The following is a 17545-nucleotide window of genomic DNA, read 5'->3' as shown; positions in this document are numbered from 1 at the left end:
AATTGGACAATTTATTATTTGGATAAATTTTCAAAACCCCCTCTCCCAACACACACACACATTGCAAACGAAATGTTCATGATAATATTACTTTCTATACTTAATATAAAAATTAGTTGAGATTTAAATTTGGTTCTAAATATAAAATCTTAATCCACTTTGTCCTCTAAGTTTATAATTCATTTTGTAAAGTATCTCTTATTAATTGCCCATATTAAGGGATTTTTATTTAAGAGTAGTTATGATTAAATGGAGGAAAATCGATTCATATTTGTTACAAATAATTAACTTAATTAATTTTTTTAATCTATTCATATTAGTTATATAATTCTTATATTAAGTGCCAGAATACATCCAATTATATGTTTACTTGTTTTCTTTTTTTCTTCTCATCCTTGACAAAAAAACAGAATTCACACGCACCTGTAAAGAGCGGAACTTGCAATCTCACATTTTCAAAAGGACATAAGTTCACCGGTGAGATTACTATTATTTTCTGCCCAAATTATTAAATAGAATTTTGGACAAATTGGAAAGCAAAAATGAATCTTTTCCTTTCCAGAATATAAAAACAACCCTGAGCATTTTTATATATTGAGGTTTAAATTATTTATATTTACACCGCTATATCTATCTATATATATATATAGAGAGAGAGAGACAGAGAGAGAAAGAAATTTTGGTGATTTTGTCCCACGTTAAAAATTAACTTTGAAATTAATTATTAGTGTAAAAACTATCCGTGCAAAATAAATTACATTTTGAGAAGAGAAAAAAGGAGATTACATCAAGCTTTGAATATGAGCAATCTAGAAAGTGTCTTACAATAAAGACCAAAGTAGTATATTTTTTAGACCAATTAAAATTAAAATCAAGACGAAAAATCTGCTAAAAGTTTGGATTGTTTACGAAAATGTAATCGATTATATTTTCATGCCAGTTAAAATTATAATTAATTTCTGTAGAATGTCCAATAAAACTTTAAGTTATTGATAAAATTATGATCGATCACTTTTTTTATACCGATTTATTTTTAACCCATGTAAAATATTAGTATAAAAATTCCTTCTTCTTTTTTCCTGGTGTTACTATCAGCAATTCAATTATTTTGATGTGAAAGGTGGTTTTTCAAGATTTTTTTAAGTAAAAATAGACAAGATAAAGTATTCAAACCTTCGTTTCCTTTAAAAATGTTAAATCTAGATTAATGTATCATTCTTTATCATCACAATAATATTATCATCATCCTAATCAATATGCTAATCCAGATTTAAGTATGATATCAAGTCCCAAAAATGAATAGTTCTTTCAATATAATTTTGTTGTCTCCAAGAATTTAATACAAAATTTATTTGAAAGGCATCAAATCCTTTCTAACTTAAAGTTTAAACCAACATATGGATGCCAGGAAAAAGTATTAAAAGAAAATAGAAGAAAAAAACAACATATGGTTGAAATAATCTAACTAGTCAACTTCAAGTGATTAACAGAAAAGAAAATAACTTCTTCAAAAAAAAATCAAAGCTTTATACAAGAATTATTAAATAGTAGTAATAAGATATATTACTCTAAATTCAAAAGGAGAAAGCAGCAAAGGAAGCGCATTGAATAGAAGAAACAACAATTTACACTAACATCGTTTTCTCTCATTCAATTTTAGGATGTAATTGGTTTCATATTCAAAACTAACAAAACATAATTTTGGTAATTTTAAGCATAAAACCAAATATGCATTAAGTCCTATGCAACTACGAACTACTCTTTCCATTTGGGGAAAAAAACTTCAGTATAGCAATTATTAATATATAATTTTTCTTTGATGCGATAAATAAAACTTAAACATTTGAATTGATTAAGAATAATTATTTTATTTAAAAAATAAATATTTGAATTTAGGACCATTGAATATAAAATTCCTAAAATATAATTAACGCTTTTTTAAATATCATATAAATTTATGAAAATGTAAACATATCCTTTGTTATAAACTGAAATTATAAATTTTATTTAAAAAATTAAAGATGAAATAAATTGTCCCGATCGCCAGCTATAAGTCAGCCTTATCTTTGACCTATCCAAGTGTACACAAACACACACAATTTAAACGTGACCTCATGGTTTTATGGACATTTTTCTCAATATCTATATATAGTTAGACGTTTATTTTTCCATCACAATTTTTCTTCCTTGAATAATATCCTCTTGGTGTATGAATTGACATATGTTTTTTCATAAGAAAAATAACATTTATCTGAATTTAACCATTAATTAATCTTAACTTCCCATATGTATGTCGTATAAGTTGAAATTAAAATCTCTGACGTAATAAAGTTATTTTCATTTAAATATACTGGAATTCTTTTTTACACTGTTTGGATGGGAAGAAAAGTTAAGAGGAAAAAAAATGAGAGGAGAGAAAATGGAGAGAAAAGAAAATTGAAGAGAAAATATTATCACTTCTAATGTTTGGATGGACAAAAGAAAACAGAAAGAAAAAAATGAGTAAATATATGAATAATTAAAATACCCTTCTATTATATCAAAATATATCTTGATTAAATGTTTAGTAAAATAGGAATAAATAATTCTGAAAAAAAGAATAGGAATAAATAAAGATTATTCAGGAGACATATGACCAAATGATCATAATTAATAAATTTAATAAAATTATGATCCTAAACTTGATGACAAAATATTGTTATGGAAAAATTAGGCATTTTACTTATTTTTCCAACATAAACAGAAACTTTGCAACTTTTTTTTCCCCTTATGGAAATATTTTTTTAAAATATCTTTCCAGGATGAATATATATTATATTAAAATCCATAAAAATCATGTTTCAAGTCTCTATTGAATATCATGGGTTTTGATTATTTTCATTCTCTGTTCCCATTTCATTCTTCTTGTTTTTATATTTCCTATCCAAGGTAACCTAAGCTTTTTGGTTTTTTGTTTTTGTTTTTGAAAGATAAAAGGGGATAATTTGGGAGATGCCACAGCCTAGAGCCGTCAAAACAGGCCAAGCCCATCGGGCCAACCCTTTTAAGTCCTTTTAAATAGAGGGCCGGGCTTGTATTTTAAGTGGTTGAAAAGGAAATTGGACTTAAAAGGCTAGCCCTATAGGGCTCAAAAATAAAAGGGCCAACCCTTTAGGGCCAAGGGCTAGCCCTTTTAAGCCCGTCTATTTTTTTAAATTATTATCAATATATTTATAAAGTTATAGATTAGTCTTTTATGAATAACTTTAAATTAGAAAAATACCTAGAAGTCAATACTCAAGCTAGATAATTGAAAAGAATTAAATGTCTTGGACTTGTAGAAGAATAATTAAAATCAATTTTCAATTCTTTCAAGAATGGTAACTGATATTCTTAACATTTTAATCACCATAATAGCTAGTAGATCTTCATTTACCATCGGTTTACATATCTTAACAAAGTGTAAAACTTTTCTTATTCGAACAAATGTTCAGGTTCTTATTTGTACTTATAACTACTGCATAGTTTTATTTCAGATAAGGTAAATGAAGACAAAAACCTTAATATTTTTATCACTGAAGAAGAGCTCACTTGTAGTAAAGAACAATCAAATATTGCTGATCTTGATGATACTGATGAAGATGAAGATAAAGATAATAATTATGTTGATATTGTTAATCTTTAACTGCTAGGTTTTATCTTTCTGTTTTTCATGTTTTGTTAGATTTTGATTTTTTTTATTTTGGACAATAGTTTATTGGCATTTAATTTTTTTTTCTATACACCACTAATTTATTTTACTTATATTTATAATTTAAATAAAAAATCTTAGAAGTTTTGTTGATTTATTTTTTATTTTAAAATAATTAAAAAGAATTTAAATTTTAAAAAATAACATAAAAGGGCCAGCCCTTTTAAGCCCTGAGCCCGCATGCCTAAGGGCCGGGCTTTAATAATTAGATAATTTTAAGGTATGTGGGCTTTAAAGGGCCGGCCCTTTTAAGCCCTGGCCCTTCAAGGGCTAGCCCTTTAGGGCCGGGCTAGCCCTTATTGACAGCTCTACCACAGCCGCATGTGTGTATTTGATAAGCCACTTGCATATATATATTTTTAATTATATTTTATCTATTTATTTAAAAAATTTACTGTATTTTTTAAAAAAAACATTACTAATTAATACATTTTAATGATTGAAAACTTTTTAAAAAATATCTACTTTTACTCCCTGCTTTATTCAGATGAATATTAGGTGTTAACTTATTTGTGGCGACTTCTCAATTACATTAGTTTAGATTTCCGATCATTTGAAATTCAAACATTTGTAGCCAGATCTCAATTTCTAAGAAAGGCATTTGGTATAATTTGTATTAATATATAGCACCTCTAGTTCTTAATATAAAAGCTAGATAACTAATTTAGAGATAGTAAGAAAATTAATTAATTAATTAAGTTAATTATTTGTCACAAATATATATTGGTCTCCTTAAACCAAGTCATTATCTTCAATCATGTGTATAGGATGATTGAAATTATTCTCTGCTAAGAACTATTACAATCAATAGGGATATTTTAAAGAAAAATAAGAGGTAAAGCATATTAAAGTCTTATATTTAAGACTAAATTGAATTTCTAACTAACTTTTATATTAAAAACTAGATTGGAGGTAGTGTTATTTACTTATTATATTTAAGCTTTTAGGGGGTATTTTGATTTAAGGTTGCCCACCACCTTCATTATATTCATGTGTTTCAAACTATTCGGTCCATAAACAAGTGTCTTCACTCTACATACAACATACTCCTCTGATCTTATTTATAGGACAGAGAGAAGGTATTTCTTAGTTCTATTTATAGGGCACTGAGAGAAATTTTTTGTATGGAGGTACAATTTTACCCTTCATTTATTATTATGTTGAATTTATTTATATGAGGTACAATGTATATTAAATAGGGATAAAGTTGAAAAGTCATTAAATTTTAAATGAGAGTTAATGAAGTTTAAGGTTTTTCTTGATTTGTATAAAACATATTAGAAGTGTCTAATAAATAGGATCAAAAGAGTATATACATACTTCACAATGCAGCTGTTGCATATTTACTTGGTGATGTGCTGTAGATTTCTATAATTTTGCTTAGCTTAAATCAAGCCCTTGTAAAATTATAGGAACCAAAACGTTTAAAACTATAGAGAGAGCAAAACCTAAAGACCAATAATTATATAACTCTAAATTTAAATCTTTCTAGGATCCAAACAGACAACTCAAAGAATGCTATACTAGCTACTTCCATGACTTTGTAATATGTTGTATCTGGCTATCTGCACTCCTTTTTATCTATTCTTTTTTTTTTTCCAATTAGAAAGACTTATATTAATATTAATAATTGGAGGTTATGAGTGCGATTAAATCTATAACCTTTAATTTCACTTATTGTGGAGATTTCACACCATTAGATTATAAGTTTATTGGCTCTTTGCACACTTCTCATGCATACTTGTTCACTTCACCCTATCTATTTTTATTAAAATTTCGATTTTCGATTCGTTGTACTTCACATTATGCAGCTCAGTGCATTGGCTTGATGATGTACGTGTTATGGGATCTCTATCTTTTTGCTTTACCAAAGAGTTAATTTCTCAAGCTTAATTTAATTAAAAAAAAATTCAAAGAGATGTATTACTATAGGAGATAAGTTTAATTAAATCTTTCTGCGATTGAAAGAGTACAACAAAACTTTTTTTTTTTTAAGATGAAATAAGAGTATTCCCAAATCACATTAGACTTAAGACTAATCTCTTTCGGATTTGAAACGGTTAAGTAATAGCCTTCCCAAAAAGGGTGCAATAAAACTTTACTCATGTTAGATTCATGTTCCAATTATAGTGTTGGCTGAAAAATAATGTGAAAGTAATTTGTATTAGGAAAAATATTTATATCAAGTTTTTTATATTTATTATATTAAGTTTCCTAACATATAGATATGAGAAATTTGGTGTAACTATTGTATCTTGTGTTACACGTTTATATGACTTTTTTTTCCCATACAATTCAAAGTTTCTTTAAGTTATTTTGAATCTGAGACTAATTTTTATTGGGTCGGTAGCGTAAAGATTAAAACTCGCTCAAAAAATATAGTTTTTAAGATTCAAACTTGTATTTTTACGGAACATCTTGTGGGTATACGTTTATATGACTTAATGAAGATATTGCACCAAAACGCAACAACACATAACAAACAATGATTGAAAAGCTAACTAAAACCGAAAAGTTTGAAATGCTAACAATTTGTTCCTCCTAGTTAATGCCCACTTAAACCGAAAGTTTTCTGTTTTTCTTTTTGACCAAAATACTACTCTTAAATTTACCACGATGGAATTAGTTACCATTTACTTGTATGACTTTTCCGACTAGGTTCATAAACGATTCTAATTCCGCCTCTAATTCCGGTTATGTTCATAGCCCCACTATATATCCCTACATTGTGATGCTGATTTGCTAAGTAATTTCCACCAAACTCAATTAAGCCAACTAGATATTCTTGTATTTTATTAATATGATTTTTATTATAAGATATTTGCAACTAATTCATCATTTTCATAATTAATAAGAGGTGATTATATCATTAAATTTGTTAAAAAAAATGAAATTTTCAAATTTACTCTTATTAAAAATCATGAATCACATCTCTGAAAATAAAGAAGGAACATGTATTTTTTTTATCTATACCATATCTATTAATTAGGAGTACAAAAAAAATATTTGACCTGAAAAATTTTAAAAAAAGTATGGCAATTTAACCTAATTGTTATTGTTAGGGGCAAAGACACTTATTAATTAGAATTAAATTTGAAGTGTGAGTTGGTCATAGCTTTAAAAGAAAAATCATGGGAGGGTGACTTTTGGTGAACTGGACCAGCTAACACAAAAGGGCTTTTTCGTAATAAAAACAAAAGACCCGTCACTTTTGGTAACTCAAATCCTTTAAAAGCTCTAAAATTCTAGAGGTCCATTCCCTCTTCCAAAATCCCTCGCTCGTCCTCCACTTTCTCTCTCTAAAATCTCAGAGAGAGGAGGAGAATCACTCAGAAGCCGACGAAGAAAGAGGAGGATGAGGACGATTGAGTTGTCAACTCTGCGATCTTCGGAGTGGAAGAGAGAGATCGGAAAGGAATCGATTGCCGATGGAGGATCGCCGATATGCGGTGTTGATGTGCGCGGAGGAATCAGAGTATGTGAGGAAGAGGTACGGCGGGTATTATGGAGTATTTGTGAGAATGCTGGCGGAGGAGGGGGAGAGGTGGGACGTGTACAGGGTGGCGCGTGGGGAATATCCGCCGGATGAGGAGGTGGAGCTGTACGACGGATTTGTGATCACCGGAAGTTCCAATGATGCACATGGGAACGACGCCTGGGTGAGAGAGCTACTGACATTCCTTAAGAAATTGGATTCTCTGAGGAAGAAAGTTCTGGGCGTTTGCTTTGGCCACCAGGTATGTTTATTTATTTATTTAATAATTGATTTTTTGGTGAAGCCAGTATGTTTTTGTTTTGTTAAATTTTACACGTTTTTCTTTTTTAATTCCTTTTTCCTGCTTGTTTAGTTAATTTATATATATGTTGAATGTTCACTTTTGTTTTTGAATTTTATGATCCGTTTATTTATTAGCATAATTTAGGGTTAATACAAATTTTAATTCTTTAAATTTATCCTTATTTTGATTCTGATACTTCAAGTTTTAAATCATAGGTTTTGGTCTCTCAAAGAACAAAATGGTCCAAGATTTTTTTGGATTATAGGGCCAATGTTTTATATGAAAGAAAATTTGAGAGACCAAAACCTATTATTTGAAATTTGAGACACCAAAATCAAAATAAGAATAAATCTGAAAAACTAAAATTTGTATTAACCCTATAATTTAACAAAATTTTAAAAAATCATGTAAGTTTTAATCATTTTAATTTAAAACTTGAGGATTCAAAATTAAAATGAAAAACAAAAAAATTATATTAACATTTTTTTAACAAATTGATATTTTATATTCGTTGATATTGATGGTTTTGGTGAAATATAAAACGAAATGCACAAATCACCCTGTCTTTTCAGAAGTGCATTGAATAATTTGTTAATTTTAATTTAATTTTAAACACGTTATAATACTTTTTTTTGGCCGGTAAACTGTAAACATGTTATAATACCTAGCATCATCATACAAAATAAGGTTTAGCAAAAGAAACTATTTGTAAACTCTGAATAATGTAGTTTAACTTAAATTCTTTGTGCATGGTGCTTCTATTCTTACCCTAATGAACACAACAACTTGGGGTTATACTTTTATGCAAAGTTTTTCCTACATAAATGGGGAAAAGCTCTTGGTTCATAATTTGGAATTTACGAACATGATTTATACATATAACTTCAAAGATTAAAGGGCTAGTGCATAACTTAAAAGTTCAAAACATTATTTGTATTAATAAACGAATTAGAGGTTCATTCAAACCCACGCATTATCATTCAACTAGTGTGTAACAAACCCAATACAATTAGGATTTGGATCCCCTCAATTAAGTTTTTTAATTGAGTTTTAATTGAGAAATATTAACCATTAGATCACAATATTAACCAATTGGGTAATGGTGTTGAGATAAAGGGCTTTGACTTTTTTTAAAAAAAATAAATAAATTGGTAACTCTTTTCTCAATACTATTAGACGGTGATGATATATGTTTCTGATTTGAAACTGGATTGATGGAGTCTCGATGATATGGTGTACTGTGACATGTTATGGTAATATTTGACATAAAGTATATTTATTGTTTTTTAAAATTAAAATAATTAATTCTTCAAAAAAAAAAAAGAATCTACCTGAATCCATTCGAGATTCTTTGCTGGTGTTAATTTTGTTTTATTCTCCCCCCCCTTCCCTCTCAGCAAATAATTTATGTCACATGCGATTCAGACATGCGATGCCTTCTGTTGGATTTATGGTAAATATACAAGTATATGGAGGAAATAAAGTTTATTATTTATTTTAATCAACATGGATATTATTAGATTCATGAACAATTTTTTTTAAAAAAATAGTAAAATAATAATTTAAGTATTTTTACATATATTAATATTTAGTTATATATATATATTAATATTTAGTTATATAAATTACTCCGAAGGACAGTTAACTTTGAAGCGTTGATTGCAATTTTTTCTGATAGATCTGAGAAAGAAAATGATATTGAGAATGAATAAACTATATAAATTATAGTTATTTTTATTACCTTTTTTTATACAAATATCCATCTAATATAGTGTACGTAAGGGTAAATTATTATCTAATCAAATTTGAGCAAATTTAATTAGAATATCTCTCTCAAAATGACTTTTTTACGGAGTTTTTAATCATAATGGAATGTTTGTGGTCGCTATCCCCATCAGGGGACCCAACAATAACAAGAATGTTTTGGAGGGGACGTTGATAGTGAGGCAAAATACAGAAGTTTTGTTTTAACATTTGCGAATATTATAAAAACTTATCTTTCAAGTTTCACACTCTTTAACAAGATTTTTCTTATCTCTCACTCGGAGTTTCTGATTTTCTTTTGATGTTTTGAATTGACAGTGTTTGGAGTCATTGAAGCAGATAGGAGTTTTCTATGCTAATGATGATAAAATTTGAATTGATATGAAGAAATGAAGTCGAAAGAAAAATATCAACGGGGTTGGGTTTAGCGGAAGGGATCAGTGTCTCATAACGTGACGAACTAAGATTTGAATCTCCGCTAGGAGAGGTACTCACATTTAGTGTCCAATAATATCTCGAATAGAATTACTTCTAATAGAAGGATACCTATATTTTAGCAAAAAAAATCGAAAGAAAAATAGATACAGTAATCTAATAATCTGGTTTTCCCCCCTTAGAATGCAAAAGTTAGTATTGATTTATTTACATTTGCAAGTGGTTCAAAAGTTGAAGAAGAGCATGTTACATATTTTTCAAAATTTATTTTTTAGTTTGAATATACTTTGAATCAATTACAAAACTTTGATATCACAAGTAAAAATGAATGACATTATGTAAATAATAATATTACTATTAATAAAATCTCAACCAAAATGTCCAAAACAACTAGTGGGTGTTTGGAAGTCATTAAAACAACCAGCATTTTACACCTTGCGAGGGAAAAAAATCCATTTCAGATATTTACTTTTCGTAGCATAAAATTACTTAAAATAATTTAAACCAAATATTTTTATATCTTAAATCTCAACTATTTGATACTCTCAAGTCTCATCTATTCTTAATATAAGGTTCATTTCACATCATAATTTAGTATTTATGATGCATTATCAATCATACTCCAATTTAATTTATTTTCAAGTGTTTATAGAAGGAAGAATCCAAAAAAAAAACGTTTAGGATTACTAAATTTTAAATAAGAAATTTTTATAAAAATGTGTTATTTACAAGTTTAATATTATCAAAATATATTAAAGTGTTATCAAAATTGATTTAGGATTTAATAATTTTAAGATGGAATTCTTTCTTTTTAGGAAATAGAGTAACTTTACACCTTAATTCTTGTGATTTAGTTAAAAAGAGTGTATAGAGCGAGGGGCTCAATGCATAAAAGGAGTGTGGAAAATGCAATGACTTTGTGTGACCTTATGTTGTTTGCGAGTGAAGACAACTAAGGATTGCGTGTATTCGGTATGTGCAATCACGTGATGTGTTGTCAAACATGACAACCACTTGGCATGTGAGGAATTGGTTATATCTTAGCCGTTGGTTTCATTCATGACGTGGCATGTGGCCGTCCTTGCTCATACAAATTATTATTAAGTTCATATCTTGTGATTGTATCACTGCCACACATTGGTTGACACCAAATCGAAAAAGAACATTATACCTTGCATGTCTATTCATGTCCCGTGGAGTGGCATAAGGTGGGATCTGATCTGTCTCGACCATCCCCAATAATGAAATAGATTAGTTTCATCATAGAAATGGTTGTCCTAGGTGTCTCATCTGTTGTATATATGATATGGGGAATGAGTCAGGCTTATAAATATAAGTAAAATTTGTTCGATCTTAAATATAAATACAAGTTTGGCAAAAAAAAAAATATAAATACAAGAAGAAATTAAGAGAATTGCTTATATTAGTTATTTATGAAAAATATATATATATTGGTTTTCTTCAACTATATAGTACCATTTTAATCATTTTCATTAGGTACTACTCCCTTAATTAAAAAAAAATTCTCTTAATATGCCCATTCGATTAATAGAATTTAGGGGAAAAAAATTTAAATTTAAGAGATGTAGAAAATTGAGGTCTTGTATTTAGGATCAAAACAAACTCATTTAGAAGTAGATGGAGTATGTTTCATTATAAATTGTATATTTAAAAATAATTTATAAACTTTAACACAAAGTTACATTATTTATGAGTCACAAACATTTCAACTTATTTTTTTTCTCACTGTGTGTAACACCTTTTATATGACTTTTCATTCCGATGTGCTTATCTCTTTGCTTTGGTTTTTCTTATTGTTTGTTTATTCCCATGGTTTTCGACTTCATGTGAAGTTGCAGACTTCTCAAAGCACGTAATATAATAAACCTTTCATTAGAGAAATATATATGGCAGAAACACTTCAAACCTAACATCTCTTACCAAATCTGGGGACGGGAATTGACTTCACTCAATCCAAGAAATTAAAACACAAATAGATAGATTTTGATGGACTTATTTTATGTCCGCTAATAATTTATCAGTAGTTATCTCTTTTATGGCCACAAGAACCGCTAGGTTTTATTTCGTAAATGAGGATGATTGTTTACTAGTTAAGCTTTTTGTATTGTTCATACTTTGGATAGGTGTCTTCCCCGTTAGTTGTGGGGGACTGTGGTCACTATGACAGATTCCCTACCGCATAATAATAGCAATAATGATATAGCCTTGCCATGTGATATGGTTCCCTATAATCCATGTTTCCTTTTTGTGTTTTGTAAAGTTGAATTTGCTGAGTTGGATGAAATTATGCATTTTTCTGACCTATGAGATAATGTTTGCCAATTGTGATAGTCATAGATCACTGATAATTCACACACGCATACATATTCAGGTGGCTTATATAGTACTTTGGTATTATTCACTCCAGTACTTAATATAACATCTAATTGATTCATTTGAAAAAATTAAAAAATTTACTAAATTATTTTAAATTATTTATTTATTATTTTTTACGGAAACTAATTTGCCTTACTCATAAATTAATATATAATCTAATGATCCGCATAAGTATTTTAGAGAGATTAGGTAACACATGCTATAATTAAGTAATTTAGTAATTTTCTTAATTTTTTTAAAATAATCAACTGGATCTTAGATCAAGGACTGATGTAGAATGTGTATACATTTGTATGTATATGATGCAGAAGAGGGATAGCATACAGATCTTTTTTCTTTAATTAAAGAGTCGAATATGACTTTGTTGAAAAAGGATTCTGATGAAAATTAGGGTTGGGTTTTGATCAGATACTTGGCCGAGCACTAGGAGGGAAGGTGACTCGATCTCCCACAGGTTGGGACATCGGTGTCAGAACGGTGACGTTGTCATCATCTTCATCACTGGCCCTGTCTTCTCTCAAGCTGCCTTCAAGGCTCTCCATAATAGAATGCCATCGTGACGAGGTGTGCCCCTTTCCTAAAAGCGACGACTCTAATAGGTTGAATTATCTAAAATCATTAAACACATATTCTCGTACGTCACTTTTGATCCACTTATCTACCTCCTCATAATCCCACTTAAATGCCTATTTGCTAATCAACCATGAAGAAACACACACAGAATATATATACTTCTCTCGTCTTATTTATAATTCATTTCTAACACATTTCACAAAAACTAAGAAAAACCTTAAACTTTATTAATTCTCATTTAAAATTCAATAACTTTCTAATTTTATTCCTATTTAATATACATTATACCTCATATAAACAAAACCAACACAATAATAAATGAAGGATAAAATTGTACATCTATACAAAAAAATTTTCTCAGTACTCTGTAAATAGGATTAAAAAATATCTTATCTCTTTACCCTGTAAATAGGACCAGAGGAGTATTATATAGATATATATTTAGTTGTCAGTGAGAAAGCCTACGTGCTTAATTACTTAATGATTTAGCTTATGGCATTTAAAAAGTTAGGTGAGAGAGCTGCCAGCAAAGGCCGAGGTGATTGCGTGGTCAGAGAAAACAGGAATTGAGATGTTTAGGTACGGAGATCACATCATGGGAATTCAAGGCCACCCTGAGTACACCAAAGACATTCTTATTCACCTCATCGATCGACTCATCCAACGCAATTTTATCATGGTATGTGAAATGGTGGGATTTGGGGCGTCCAGTGTTCCTTCTCAACTATCCCTTAATTTGTCTTCACTTTCTAAATTTTTTTTTTGGTTTCCTTTAACCATTAGGTTATATATAAAATGGAAAAAGTGATATTTTGATATCTTTTAAGCAAAAAAAAAAATTGCAGTTTTGTATTTTTTTTAATGATTTCTCAAAGAAAAAAATAAAATTTAAAACTGTATTATTTTTTTTGTTTGCAAGTTATTAAAATGTCATTCATTTCATTTTATATAGAATCTGATGATTAAAAAAGACAAGAAAAAACATATCACCAAAAAAGAAAAACAAAAGAAACAAGAAAAAAAACATTTGAGAAGTGGTAGAAAATTAAGCGGGACAGATGGGGTAGTTTATAACATGCCAAAATGGTGTCTATGTAGCCGAGCTCACTTAGTGAACAGGGCTTATTATTGTTGTGTGTGTGTGGGTGCGTGTACCTATGAATCTCTTCGTTCTCTTCTCTCTATCTGTAATCTTCTGGTATTTCAGGTAGAAACTTGTGTTATGTGCACTAATAATAACTCTCACCCATTGTCGGTGTTTGATTTGTGACAGTCACAGAAAGCTTATGCAGCTGAGGCGGCGGCGAATCTGGCTTTGAGGGAGCCGGATAAGGAGGCATGGAGAAGACTCTGCATCAACTTTCTCAAGGGTAGATTATGACAATGCAGTGAGAGAGAGAGAGAGAGGTTTTGTATTGAAAGAAGTTGGTTTAGGAAGAAAAGAGAGTGGAGGAATAAGAAAGCAATGGGGAAAGAAGAGGGTTATGTGTAAGGGTTGACTCCATTTTCCTTCTCATCATTAATCAGTTAAATTCCACTGATAGGAGAAAAGTATGCCTAGTCTATTGATTTTTTTTTTCAGATGGCGATAGAATGCACTAATTTTAGAAATATGCAAAAATAATTACGAGGAAAAGAAAAATTTTCAATTAGGTAGATGCTTAAATCTCCATTAAAGGAGCACTGAGAAACACGCCTTCTTTAAAAAAAAAAAGAAAGAATTTCTTGTGTGAATTCTTTGTCCGGCTGAGTACTATAGAGGCCAACAAGAGAAATTAGTCAAGGGAAAAAGGAAATAAAGGGTAACAAATTATATAAATATAAAGAAAACAAAAGTCATATTGATTTTAGTGTTTACTATGATTTTTTTTATAAAATAAATTAGCTACTTGAGGACTTGAGGTCAAGGAATCACACCTTCCATATTAAAATAAAATATATCATTTTGTTAAACTGTGTTAAAATTACATGGATACTTTCTTATTTTAAAAATATATCAATGTCTGAAATAAAAAAGTTGTTAAAATTAATTCTTTTTACTAAAATATAATATATATTAATTTAAATTCATATTTATATTATAAAAAAAGAAAATAATATTTTTATTTTTATAATTATATAGTTGGGGAACAAAAGGCTTCAACCAGGGCATAATTCTTGTCATTGCTTAATTTCCAATAAGATGTAGGAGGAAGGCAAGTTTTCCTTGCCTTTTGATTTGTAATTCAAAGTTTGGTACCTAAAGAACTTCATATACTTGATATTTTTTAAATCAAGTAATATTTGGTTTGATTCAAGCATTTTAAAATCAGGGATAACATCCGAAGATGATTTCTCATATCTATACAATTCAAAGACTTGCTCTTGTGATTACGTTTCACTTTGTATTATGCATGATAAAAGATTTATGTCTATAATTATATTCAATAATGTATTCATTTTATTTTTTGTTGCAGAATGCAAATGATGAAGATGATAAGAAAAAAATCAAGGATTAATCTCATTTCTAATTCCATATTTGATTTAAATATTACTATTTTTGAATGATTGATGAATGATAGATTCAAATGACATGATTATGATTGTTATCATATTTGTGAAAATTTGATTTATAATATCCACATGTGGTATGGATGAACATGAACATGTTGTCTTTGTTGAATGTTGCTTATGATAAAATGTTAAGGTGTAATTTTGCCATCAAATTTTTTTATGTAGTAGTTGCGAGTGTTCAAAATTTTTTTGGATCAATATTACTTCAAAAATAATAAAAGATGAGTAATATCGCTTCTGGATATTAAAAATTAATTTTTAACCAATCAATTTTAACTTTTTTAACGGTTAAGGTGACTTTACTCTTTTCTTAATACTTTCAAAATAATATTAATCCAAAAAATCTTCCAATACTTATATTTTCTACACGAAAACTTTTGGAGTTAAATTGAACTTAAACGTCATGATAAAATAATGTAAAGTTATGCAGGGAGAATTACGATGAGGTTCTAAAAAAAAACACCAACAAGACAAGTGAGCAGTTATTATTTACTATCTAAGAAATTGTTATTACTGGCTTTTTTATTGTTGAAAGACTTCTTAATAATTATGTTCTTTACTTGGAACTTCAAGTTCTCCTACTAATGTAATATATATATATATATATATAATATTTATATAGGTTTAAAGGTTATATGATTTGTATGCATTATATTTAGGTTTTAAAAATTACTGAATATTTTTCACGGGTAAAAACGAAACAAGTAATGTTAGATTAATAGGTTGGCCTTTAATCCTACTTCTACCAAACAAATTGAATGTTATTAACCTTTCTTGATGTTGTCATTTGATTTCTTTAATCTATTTTGGGCATTTGTCTTTTCTCGGATGTGCAATTACTTGAACATTTTTCTCATTTTCTTAATTTTATATATCTTCTTTATTAATAGAAAGCAGTATTGGCTGGGGGATATGGAAAGCAAGATGTAGACAAGTTTATGAGAAAATTGAAGTGGATGCCTGAAGTTGGGTAGCAGTGGCTATGACATTAGTGAGAGACTTTATGGATGCTGCAACAAGTGTTGTCTGTTGCAGGTCAGGTCCGATAGTTCTTGTTTTGAAGATTGATTCCCCTGAAATGGTGAGGCCTAAAAGCTTACTCAAAGGTATGTGCCAACATATTAAAGAACATTTATGTTGTAACTAAAATGACATTGTAATACTAACGGGGGTTGGGTCTAACAGAAAGAACTAGTCTCTTACAATGTAACGAACCAAGATTCAAATTCTTACTGGGAGAGATGTCTACATTTAGTACCCGACAGTGCCTCGAATAGAATTGTCTCCAATAAAAGGATAACTATCCTCTAGCCAAAAAAAAAATGATATTGTAATCTAATGTCATAAAAACTCTAATAAATAAGAGATTGTGGACCCAATCACACTGGTGACCATCAAGCCGTTAGTGGCTACAGCAATGCAGAGGCGAATGCATAGAAAATGCCCATGTTTTTGTTAAGAGCTAACAGGAGGAAGTGTGAAATTATGAAGACGATGCTGATGAATAAACTTTGATGAGACCTGCCTCTCTCCTAATGTTAAAAAAATCTCGCAGAAGATGTACAAGTGTGTTTGTGGGTGAACGGCAAGTAGCAGACATGCAGAATATGAAGGGCAATATTTAGGCCATTGTTAAGGATGGTGGTTAGAAACATTCCGTGCTCTCTCAGCGTATTACCAAGTTCTCATGTTTACACCTAATTAGGGGGAAAGGCACAAAATTCCCTGGAGATATTGGCCCTGCATGTATGGCAATTAAGAATGGAGATGGCGGCTTACTTGGGCTACAGTGGCTGCACCAGAAGGAAACAGAACGTAAGCTAGCTCATCCTGATACACTTCCCAAGACCTGTGCAACGTGCAAGTGAAGCTTGAATGTCTATGGAGGAAAAAGTGGGAGAAAAATAGAGACCAGATAAAGCATCCAAAAGTAGTTAAAAAAAAAAATTTAGTAGTATTCTTTCCAAACATAAAGCTGACAACATAATCAAAACATTTCCTCAGGAAGCTGCGTGAGCATCACACTCCCTTCATAAAAAGGATGACATGTTTTTACCCTCAAACAACGGCTGTTTGAATCTCTTCAAAGGTAAAACTGTCCTAGTTGGACTAAACTGGAATATTAGAAAGGAATTGAGCTCCAAGGGTATCAGTGTGATATTGGCTAAACCATCCTGTTATGCGAATGAAGCTTATTTAGTTGGCAAAATTAGAGGGACAAGCAAAATGAGCTCAGAAAACACTATTCAAACGAAAGAGCCCATGACAGCTCCATCTATCGTCAATCCTTTTCAGCACTGTATAGATAGGGAAA

At 29.6% G+C, this 17545-nt stretch overlaps 1 protein-coding gene across 1 annotated transcript; it reads left to right on the top strand.

The window, feature by feature from the left end:
* Positions 1-7121: 7121 nt before the first annotated feature.
* LOC114736086 (gamma-glutamyl peptidase 5) lies at positions 7122-14259 on the top strand. The gene is made up of 4 exons (XM_028923863.1): positions 7122-7467; positions 12514-12669; positions 13190-13357; positions 13958-14259. The coding sequence occupies exons 1-4, from the start codon at positions 7159-7161 to the stop codon at positions 14057-14059; spliced, it is 735 nt and encodes a 244-aa protein (XP_028779696.1). The 5' UTR covers positions 7122-7158; the 3' UTR covers positions 14060-14259.
* Positions 14260-17545: the final 3286 nt, after the last annotated feature.

Source organism: Neltuma alba, unplaced genomic scaffold (assembly GCF_004799145.2).
Source record: "Neltuma alba isolate B1F8T4 unplaced genomic scaffold, ASM479914v2 tig00013300_pilon, whole genome shotgun sequence".
NCBI lineage: Eukaryota > Viridiplantae > Streptophyta > Magnoliopsida > Fabales > Fabaceae > Neltuma > Neltuma alba.
Note: the sequence above shows the minus strand (reverse complement) of the source record. Positions and strands in the feature narration are given on the sequence as shown.

What these genes read in the sequence shown, in the direction of transcription:
- LOC114736086 (XM_028923863.1), top strand. Translation starts at nt 7,159, where the DNA reads ATGGAGGATCGCCGATATGCGGTGTTGATGTGCGCGGAGGAATCAGAG. An exon ending in GCGTTTGCTTTGGCCACCAG is followed by an intron (nt 7,468 to 12,513) that starts GTATGTTTATTT and finishes GGTTTTGATCAG; the next exon opens with ATACTTGGCCGAGCACTAGG. An exon ending in TCCAACGCAATTTTATCATG is followed by an intron (nt 13,358 to 13,957) that starts GTATGTGAAATG and finishes TGACAGTCACAG; the next exon opens with AAAGCTTATGCAGCTGAGGC.